Here is an 11,671-nt window from a genome sequence, read left to right on the forward strand (position 1 = left end):
TATAATATGATAAAATATATTTTTGGTCCTAATAAATATTCATCATAATATGTATTAAATAATTTCAACTGTGTTTTATGCATAGTAGAATTCGTAAGTTGCCTGTCATATTGTTTGCTACGAATATTAAAATTTGTTTACACAATCTTTTTCTGTTTTTTATCATTTATTTTTAAGTTCCCAATAAAGAAAACAATTTTACTATGCTCGTTTTAGAACAAGAAAGTTATTACGCAATAGCTTTCTTCGAAGAATAAGATATCTATATTTTCGAGTATTTCGTACAGTACACTTTTCTCAATAGTTTTTTTTTTTAAACAGAGTCTCCCCGGCGTTATGTGGAAAGCGACGTGAACATCCACTATCGGTGTCCAGTGCGACACGACCCCTTACCTCTCGTACCCGAGAGAGAGCTTGCGAGGCAGCAGGCAGAACACATGAAGAGGCTGTATCGAGAGCAGAAACGGAATAAATATCTGCAGGTGTGTAAGGAAAATCACGTCTCAGTTTTTACTTAATTAAGCATTAATATTAATTATTACTATAGATCGTAATTTCTTGGCTTTTCACGAGTCGTAGACATAATAAAAACAGCTTTTATATTTTTAATTCGAATTTAATATCTTTATTTCATTCTTTTGTGTACAATACTTATAGTTCTCTTGGTCACGGATAACTAAAAACTGTAATTCGTTGCTATTTGCACATACTGATTATATATTATGTATTAGAATATTGTAGAGTATGACAAAAAATATATTCGGTAATTAGCAAAAGTACATACTCTGATTTTAATATGTATTAGAATATTGTAGTTTATGATAAAAAAATATTTGATAGTTAACAAAAGTACTCTGAACTATATTACAGACTACTTCAATCAAATACATAATGTATTATTTTGTTAGATTGTAGTACAGTAAACTATAATTTAATAAGGTTCATTTATCAACATAATTTACCGGAATAGTATTTAATACAATATTCACGATGCTCACTCTACGTGAGTGAGCATCGTGAAAACATACACTCCGAACTATGTACTTTTTCTGGAAAAGTGTCATCCTTTCGCGGTAACATAATTTAATTATTACCGAAACACGAGACGTTTTATTTTTGCATCTATCAGAATATGCAACCGAAACTATTATTATAAGTTCACTGTTATTACAAATTATAAAGACATCAGCATCAAATACCTACATCAAATCTTAACCGAATGAACTGGTGATGATGATTTAAAACTAAAAATACATTTTACGGTGACTAATATTATTAGTGAAGCAGTGTGAAGGTGTAATACGCCAAAAAATTTTCTCATTTGTACTGCTTTGTAAGTATTAAAACCGAACACAAAGAGAACTTATTCACGACGCTATCGAAAATAGATTACCAATTATCGTGTCACTTCAACGAAGGCTCGTCGATACGGATAAAACGGTAAATTACAAAAGCAGTTTGAGCACAATTCACCCACGCGAATGCAGCTTAATCGATATACCTATCGCAAAAAATACGAGTACTTAAGTACCTACTGCTTTATTTCAGCAATGAAAATAACTCATGCATATTTTTTTTTTATTGCTTAGGTGGGTGAACGAGCTCACAGCCCACCTGATGTTAAGTGGTTACTGGAGCCCATAGACATCTACAACGTAAATGCGCCACCAACATTGAGATATAAGTTGTAAGGTCTCAGTATAGTTACAACGGCTGCCCCATCCTTCAAACCAAAATGCATTACTGCTTCACGGCAGAAATAGGCAGGGCGGTGGTACCTACCCGCGCGGACTCACAACAGGTCCTACCACCAGTAAAAAAGTCATATGTCATAGTTATGCTGTGATTAATTTGGCAAAGATATATTTTTTTTAAATTTCGCCAGTGAACGTAATGTTACAGTTATGTACGACACATTTAGGCACTTTAAATGTTTGCTAAATAAGGATAGCGTTAAAGAAATAAATATATGACGGAAATTTAATATGGCCGCTGGTTGTGGTTTTGTTTGCAGCGTCGAAGTTGTACACATTTGTTTAGCACCTATTCATTTCTATTCGAGTTTCATAACAGACGTGCTTCTCTCGTTAAACAAACAATATTTAGTAAGTACTTCTACATACTTTAAATATAAATTGCAGTTGATGCACTTTTTAGGGTGATGAATGATGATTCATTCATCAGATTAAAAATATTCTATATACTAATAACTATTTAACCTATACCTTAGTATAGCAAAATAAATAGTTTTATAAAATAACTAACTTTTGGGATCCATTTTTTAACTTTAGTCACTTATATTAACCATTTCTTCACTTTTACTACTTTTTGAACGTACTTTTTAATTGAAAATATTTTTGAAGTGAAACTTCCTTATCGGCGTTGGAAAAAAATTTACCGTCACATTTTTCGGTTACGCGTCACATTTTTCCGTTACGCGCCATCTTTTTTGTATTCATGTCTATGATAATAAAATCCTTTTGTTTAAACTTTATCTAATTTAACTTTATTTAACCAATTTCTAGAAAGTTGCATGTAGATCATTTTTCGAAAAATAAGTTTCACTTCTTACGTGTGTACACTAGTACACGCACACATTTTTTATTTATTCTATAACTATTGAAACGCAAGCGAAACCATAGATAGACCTAGTATCAAAATATATATTGTGGCTGATATAGGCAGATATACTGTACTGTAGACTATATGGTAGGTAGTCACTGTCGCTCATAGACATCAGCAACTCCAAAAGCGCAGCCAAACTGCTGTAGAAATAAATCTCATGCCCGTGCCATTCCTAAATTAGCACATAGGCACATGCTATTCTCGTCTCCGGATATGCGCTTTAAGACATATGTATGTACCTACATACGTAGCAAGCTGTTTGTACTGACAGGAACTTACCGATTTCACTATTACAACAACTCGTATGGGAAAAGCCGCTTAATTCAATGTGCTATAAGCCCTTTGAGTGAAATTTATCGGTACTACTTCAAAAGGCGTTCCACTTTTTGCTATCACTCTTACTTGTTCGCCGTGATTTCGTCATTGCAATTTCACTTTTAATTCATGCGAAGCCGGTTTTTAATGGCAATATTTTTATTATTTAAATATAAAGAACCTTTACCGTACATGGAAAGGCAGACTGAAATGTTCATGCTACCATGACACACGTTAGAAATCGAGAGCATAACGTGCATTGTTAAGAATCATTCACAAGCTAAGTATTCAACCAAATTCAGTTATATAATACATGTACTGAAACGAATCTCTGGTATCGAAATCTCCCGTCTAGGAACAATTACAACTGCTAATATTAACAGATAGCTGGTTTTGGCCACAATGAATGAGCAGCGCACTAGGTTATCTAAGTTACGATAATTTAAGCATTCCATTAACGTGACCGGTGTTTGTTGCCTCATAAAAATCCGGTATAAACGACCTTGCTCCTCGTGGATACTCACAGAAATCCGTTGGCCAAATAACCATATCAATGAGAGCGTGCTTTATCGTTAATACGGTTTTGATAGAGTTTCAACCTTATTTTAAAGGTTTTAAAGATGTTTTAAATGAATGAAATATGAATGAATATTGGTCGGTACATATTATAATATGCACGGAGTCGACGTGTAGTTGTCGATTTACGGTGTAAGTAAGCGTGCGCGAGAGTTGGACGCGGAAACCGCGTTATTGTTGCTTTCAAGATTAAGCAAAATTTAAATTATTAAAATGCTGGACAGATTGGTATGTGACTTTTAAATATTAAAATATAAAATAAAACTATTGTTGTTGAAGTCGTGAAATATTAGTTTTTACTGTATGTATTTTTGAAATAGGTTCTTCAATTATAGTATTAAGTAAATTTTTTCTCACCCTATAGGTAGTTGTAACTAAAGCCCAATTGTCGTGTATCTGACATCCGATAATAATAACGCATAGAATACAAAGCAAAGTCTATTTTTAAAAACAAAATCCGATTAATCTTCAGATTGAAAATGCTATTAAAATTTTACAGGAAAGAGAAATCCAACCGTCTGATATAGATGCATTTGATGCATCAATTAAGGTGATGAGTGAGCGAAGATGTGACTGACAATTAACTGTTTTACTTGAATTCATTCATTATTTACTACTCGTGCCAAATAACATACCAGCTCTATCATATAAGCTATCTGACATACATTAATACAGGTTTTTTTTCTGCTCAGAAAACAACTTCATTTTCTGCAGTGGAAAAAATAATAATTTTATTTGTAGCTTTGTATAGTGGCTACAGTTTTTTGGGGGTTTTATTTCGCTTAGTTTTTGTCACCAATAAAAAAAAAACTATTGCAATCATACATATTGTGCATGTTTTAAGTTTCGTGGTTTGATATCGACAGGAGCTGCAAGATATGCAAAACAGGCGTCACCAAGACAACTTCACGCCTTCACAGAAGACCGTAGTCCCTCTGAACAGATACGACGATGCCGACAAAGTTCTTGCAAAAGCCCTATACACTTTCAACGGTCAGACTTCTCGAGAACTCAGTTTTAGAAAAGGAGATATAATATTTGTGCGGAGGCAGATTGACGCGAATTGGTACGAAGGTGAAATTCATGGAAGAATTGGTCTGTTCCCGTATAATTATGTAGAGGTGAGTCTCGTCATGATTCTTTTGACATTTACTAATCAGTGATACTATTTTAAAATTCAAAATCTACTGACGAAAAATAATATTAATTTTAAAATAATTGAAAAAATTCTTATAATTTACAGATACAGAAGGGTGATACAATCCAAGTTATTAAGAAGCCGTCAATCGTCGAAGGCCGTGCCAGGGCGAAGTTTGATTTCATAGCACAGACCAACCTCGAACTGCCATTGAAGAAAGGAGAAGTTGTGACTTTGACCAGACGTATTGACCAGAACTGGTGGGAAGGCCGCAACGGCTTAAAAACGGGAATATTCCCGGACAGCTACGTTACAATTCTACAGGAACCTAGCCAGAGCAAACCTGGTTAGTGTCAAATCTATTTTAGCCTTCTTGAATGTTCTTGTTTATCTATACCTATATTAATACGTGAAGCAAAAACTTTGTACTCTTTTTTACGAAAATTGCGCGGACGGAGGAGTATGGAATTTCCCGCACTTACAGTGAATATAGAGAAGGAGCGCAGAAAGCTAATTTTTTTTTTAAATTATGCATTAGCAATACATTAAATTACGCATACTACCACATATTTGACACACACACACTCACTCTTTGTTTATTGTCAAACTTTTGTTATTGCTTAAAGTCTGTGGTCAAATTGAGATTATGCTATGTTTATCTTTAATATTATTTGTCTATAGTGTGGTCCCGGCGAAATCTGTGAATAAAGAAGTCTATTAGTCTTTGATAATAGAACCTTAATTATGTTCAAAATTATAATTTCAATTAATTATAGTCGAATCTCAACTACTGCGGGACCATTCGTTTTTATTAAAGGATGAGTTCAATGTTTTCATTCTATTGACATAATGGCTGTCCATCGACATAACGCTACGCAGGATTCTTTCACGAGATAAATAGTCAGGAATATCGTATCTCTCTTTATTACGCCCCACCTTTTAAAGTCATAGAAGAAGTTGTTGGACAACATAACAAAGAAAAAAGTACCTTTAGTTAAGTGACTAGATAAAATACTTCAATGATTAAACATTTAAAAATTCGGTTACAGATCCGAGGCCAATCTTAAACACCGATAAGCCAGCGGCGTCACCGGCCGCTCACGGTCTTCTCAACGGTTCCGATAAAAGAAGTATGGGTTCTCATAGCTACACGCCACAGCAGAACAATCCAGCGCTCTCCAATGCACCACCTTCCACTCAGCCACTTCCTGGTATGATTTGATCAAATTAAACTTTCTATAAAACATCCAAAGTGCAATATAGGTAGAATTGGAGTCGTCGTGGCCTAAAGGATAAGACGTTCGGTGCATTCGTATCTTGCGATGCACCGGTGTTCGAATCCCGCAGGCGGGTATCAACTTTTCTAATGAGATACGTACTTAACAAATGGATTGCTTTCTACGGTGGAGGAATAACATCGTGTAATAAAAATAAAAACTGCAAAATTATAATTTGTGTAATCACTGCGAGTCTGCACGGGTAGGTACCATCACCCCGCCTATTTCTGCCGTGAAGCAGTAATTCGTTTCGGCGTTGTAACTATACTGAGACCTTAGAACTCATATTTCAAGGTGGGTGGCGACATTTACGTTGTAGATGTCTATGGGCTCCGGTAACCACTTAACAAGCAATAAAAAAAAGAAATCGCAACACGTCGCAAATAATAATTGTACTGATAAATTTACTTTTATAGGTTATGTGGCGAAACCAGCCCAAGCGACACTGACGCCTTCCGAACGTGGCTACGGTCCTCCAACAGGCTCGGGGGTAGATCTTAATAACACCGAACCCCTGTACGTCGACACTAATGCCGAAGCCATACCGTAAGTGTTCTAGAAAATTCCATAAAAAAACCTTAGTGTAAAAAAATTGTATTTTTAGGATTCCATAAGGCGTGGAAACATACTTAAAACTACTTTTGCAGCTCAATTTTCGCAGTTTATTATCCATTTAAATATTACCGATGTTCCGTATGAAGCGTGTTTATTCAAAAATCGTTTTAAATTTGGTATAAACAACAAGTCAATCCCGATTACGCTTCATCGTGACTATCGTTAAATAAATTATGTAATACGTTCACTGATTGAAATTACATCACGTGGATGTTGCAAACAGGAAACCTTTCTCAATTAATATAATAAAAAAACACGTTAAAGTTTACATTGCGAACAAATAAGCCTATGAATTTCTATTTTTTAATCAGATAATCAAACCCGGTCACGCTCCGCTGTCACTAACACTGATTATACGAGAACTTTCGATTTTTTTTAAATATCCGTGCGCTGTCTACCGTGCCTTGATGCTAATATGACAGAAATCTTCTCTGAATGTCCAAAAATAGTTGTATCAAATTACTTCACAATTGGTTGCTGTCTTAGGAGCGCATAGAGGACAAACAGTCATCATATATCCATAACTAAAGCGTCTACGGCTTGGACGATAGGGAGCGTAATTTAGCAATAATGAGAGAGAGAGAGAGAGAATGTGTTCTTTATTGTACACCAAAAAAGAAATAAACATGCGATACATTAAACACAGAAAAGTACAATTGGCGGTCTTATCGCTAACAGCGATCTCTTCCAGACAACCATGAGGTGGACAAGAATCATTGGGTATCAATACTGGTATAGAATAATACTAGAAAATCATTTCGTTAGAAAGGTGAGTGAAAAATAATATTTGTATTCGATTTCTTCGTCAGATATCGTGCGATGTACAAATACCGGCCTCAAAATCCTGACGAGCTCGAACTGAACGAAGGTGATACGGTGTACGTACTGGAGAAATGCGACGATGGCTGGTACGTCGGCTCGAGCCAGAGAACTGGGCGCTTCGGTACCTTCCCAGGTAAAATTTGCAAAAGAATTAACTGTGAAATTCCAAAATCAAAAAGGTACCGACTGATTTTTAAGACAGCACCTGAAGTAAAGCGGTTATAGGTGGTACTTGGATACCGTCACCTACTTGAGACAAGGTCGATGTCTTACAGAGCATTTGAATTTAAATATCCATCGAAATAAACGAAAAATTGTGAACGTACGTCACAGTAACTAATTTATTTCAGCCAATTTAAAACACTATATATGTAGACACATAATAATATGTTAGTGTGTGTGTATGTCGACATTGGCATATCTTAAGTCTCGATAACTCGCATCATACCACTAATAGATTCATCGGCATTTAATTCATTTCGTAAGTATAGAAACTTTTTGGCGGGAACGCGAGGAGTGAAGTTGTGTGATTTGTTTTATTTTGTCTAGTGTTTCTTCCTGTTTAAATGTGTAATAACGGTGGTTTATTAACTGTTTAATATCTGTGAAAGTGCACAAAAAAATTAAAAACCTCGGCACATAAATGACCACCATTTTATTAAGATTATATTTCATCCCATATCATCTAATCACATTTCATTTAATTTCATCCCAGTTGATTAATGTCTCAAATTAATCATGTTCATTTAATTTCCCTCCATATTATCATTTTTCATATAAATAAGAATATAAATTAAAATAAGACATGACCTTAAAGGTCTTAGTTACCAGGTCATAAAATCCCTTAAAAAAGAAAAAAGTTTCGTAAGTAAAGCATTGTGATCGGCAGGCAACTACGTGGAGCGTATCTGATAGCGCGAGACGTCGCTGTTCCGTCGGCTGCGGCGCGCTGCACTGTGCGGCCGGCGGCGTCGCTGAACTGACGCACTAACACGTGCCACGGTACAACACGACACAACCTCCATACCATTATACAGGGTGTAACTACACCGTTCCCGAAATCGAAACGAGAATATATTTTTTATTGCTTAAGTGTGTGTATGGTGTTAAGTGGTTACCGGAGCCCATAGACATCTACAGCGTAAATGTCGCCACCCACGTTGAGATAAGAGTTCTAAGGTCTCAGTATAGTTACAACGGCTGCCCCACCCTTCAAACCGAAACGCATTACTGCTTCACGGCAGAAATAGGCAGGATGGTGGTACCTACCCGTGCGGACTTACAAGAGGTCCTACCACCATTAAAAAATCTGTCTTTTATATATTATATATAACCTTACTAACTTGACTCAAACTAAACTATGTTGTAATCATAATATATTTCGCAAAGGCGAAGGCGGCTACCCCGTGTTCATCGTGATCGTAGATTTCGCGCATAAATCTTTTTTGTTATTGTTACATTGCGTGCGATGCTTAAAAGCCTTAGAACAAATACATTTTTAATGTTGCCGTGTTATCTATTCTTCAAATTTACTTCGTTTACAGTAACGGTTCCAATACACCCTGTATAGTGTTAGTACTAGTGCAGCCCGGAGCCTATTAATATTTTATGAAACGATATTTACAATGTAAATGACCTTAAAAATCAAAATTGTACGGTCAGCTGCAAAATTGGATGGATACCTACCTCGAGTTCCACAATCTATATACCATAAACATTTATAGACGCTTACAATAAAATAAATACACTGAAATATAATAATACGCTATTAATGACAAATAGCGTTAATTACGTTACAGTTTTACCGTACTATATCCATACATTTTTGCTGCCTCTAAAAACATAACCACGAAACCAAAACTATACAAAATGTACTGCCAAATACCAAAACTCACGAAATAACTTCGGAGCTTGAGCTTTGTAATAAAATTGTTGGCTGTTGTATTCGAGGCGTAGAAAAAATACGGCTTCAATTCATATTCGACAGATAATAAAATTCAATTAACTAATAGGAAAATGATCTTGACATTAGAAGCATCATATTGAGGTGACTACTTTTAACGAAAATCGCATTAAACGGATTCTAGTGTCTTACAAAAATAATTGTTCCCTTGGCTTTTCGCCCTCGGAACTATAGTCCCATTATAAATATTACAATTCTTAGATCAATTACTTGACAATATTATCCTACAACATTACAGTCAATTACAATTTGAACAGTTCAGTGTTTAAGTCGTAAAAGTGTTTATCCAACCTCTTGCGTCTAATGTGGAGCTTAATCATATCCTAAATATGTTATCCGTATCCGTTTACGTAGTACCTAGTAGATTGCCTCGACATTACCATGAAAGATACCAAAATATTGCCATGACTTTAAGTAATTTTTGTACAAAATATAGCATGAAAATTTCTAGAAGAAGTAAGTTCTTAAACTTGATTTGTATAGATCCGTTTTATAAGGACAAAAAAAATATGGCAACATCGTGGCATCTAATTTTTTTAGAGGGCTTACTGTAATAGTACATATTTTGTTCTTTATAAACAAAATAGTTTCAAAATGTAAAGATGAAAACGTCAGTGTAAGCAATCCAAAGTTGTGCTGAGTTCCAAAGAATATGTCTAAAATGTTGTAAAATTGTATAAAATTTTTATTAAAAAAATACTTATTTACTTATAATTTAGCGTAGTTATTTATTTAAAACATACAATTGACCATAATGAGCTCTTCATTTAAAAGTGAAATTTTAAAAGAATGTAGCTCTGCACATGAATCATTAATGAGAATGACTAACAAAAAAATTATTATATCGGCAAAAGTCAAACTTTGAGTGATAACTTGTAGTTTGGCGATAACAAAGTTTAGACATTTTGTGGGCGTTGATGAAAGGCTTCACATAACATTAATTTAGTGTAATAACTCATTGACAAGTATGAAGTATTAGTTACCGTGTTAATGGTGTAGTTACTTTACTCAGGCCGTCTTTAACCAATTTAAGGCACTGGACATTTCGGGATAATAGGCCCCTATGACCGTTGTTTAACGAATGCTGATTAAACTACCACGGTCTACACCAGATGACTTTCCGGTGTACTCTCTCATTTTATAAAATGATCTAATGGAGGGCCTCCAAATATATCAGGGCTCTAGGTACCGGCTTGGAGTGACTAATGGGAAAAAGGGGCCTGATAATACTCAAGTTACACATTGACTAGTACATTAGGGCGAGTTTTTGGCAACGTTTGACAATACATTATGATTAACTAGGTGATACATTATTTAATTGAAATTTAAAACATATTGTAAGGAATGAATTAATCAACCGATTATATGGTATGTAATTTTTGTAATAATTATCAAAAAAATTATAAACTTCATCATTCATAAATTCTAGTCAATGAATTTTGTGCTACTTTTGTTGTTTTCGTTGTCGATTCCTTTGCTGAAATTCTTGAAATGTTTTATCCCTAAAGATTAGTTATAAGAACCGTTTATATGTAGTTTTAAGTAGATCGAATCCTGATATCGCATACAGCACTCGCCCTACGTGAAATGCTTGTTATTTTTCATAATGCATTACTAGTGTATTTTATTTTTAACCTATTATTGTATTGTTGTATTTACTTTTGTTAAATTATTTTTTAAAGCACAAAAATTTCATTTGTTGTTGACACCTTGAAGTACGATGTAACATTAACTGCTACTGTTCAAAATCACACCTAATAAAATAATCTTTCTATTTAAACCAGTGTTTTATTTCATTTTTTTTTTTTAATAGGCCAAATAAGCATGGAAAATATAAATTAGTTTACAGAGAAAAGTTGAATTATTAAAAGATCAGACTGAAAGAATTTTTAAACATAACGGATCAGATCTCATCCCTTCTCAAACACGAGCAAGCTACATCTACTATGTAATAGCATTTGTAATATCAAATATCAATTGCAATCTCTATAAAATAGCATTCGAATTATCAAAATTTCATTTTAAATACATTTTAAACGGGTAACCCATTTATTCAATACCTATTACTGACATAAATTATTACTGACTTACTTAATGGCATATCTTTTAAAAAGGAGGTTGTTTCCGAAATCATTTTTTATTCGTATTTTTTATTTAATTGAAGTCAAAGCAAAAACCAAGCAAAGCCAAATGATATTTGACGCGACCGATAGTGGTCTGGCGCCGTGCTTTTTAGTAAGTATAAGAGAAGTTTAAATTATTCTAAAAAAACCGGTAGTTTCTATGCGCTAGAAGTGAAATATTCGACATTTTAAACGGGTAACCCATTTATTCAATACC

General features: G+C 34.4%; 1 protein-coding gene across 8 annotated transcripts in view; it reads left to right on the forward strand.

The window, feature by feature from the left end:
• The window catches only part of CAP (c-Cbl-associated protein), a 158,206-nt gene extending 147,095 nt beyond the window's left edge, over window positions 1–11,111 (forward strand). For 7 of the 8 annotated variants that reach the window (XM_062669947.1, XM_038012694.2, XM_062669949.1 and 4 more), the window contains 7 exon segments: window positions 322–482; window positions 4,383–4,637; window positions 4,760–5,000; window positions 5,704–5,865; window positions 6,348–6,477; window positions 7,356–7,501; window positions 8,258–11,111. In XM_062669947.1, coding sequence (XP_062525931.1) covers window positions 322–482; window positions 4,383–4,637; window positions 4,760–5,000; window positions 5,704–5,865; window positions 6,348–6,477; window positions 7,356–7,501; window positions 8,258–8,280 — 1,118 coding nt within the window. In that variant the 3' untranslated portion in view covers window positions 8,281–11,111. 8 annotated transcript variants of the gene reach the window in all.
• Window positions 11,112–11,671: the final 560 nt, after the last annotated feature.

Source organism: Bombyx mori, chromosome 9 (assembly GCF_030269925.1).
Source record: "Bombyx mori chromosome 9, ASM3026992v2".
In the NCBI taxonomy this organism is placed as follows: Eukaryota; Metazoa; Arthropoda; class Insecta; order Lepidoptera; family Bombycidae; genus Bombyx; species Bombyx mori.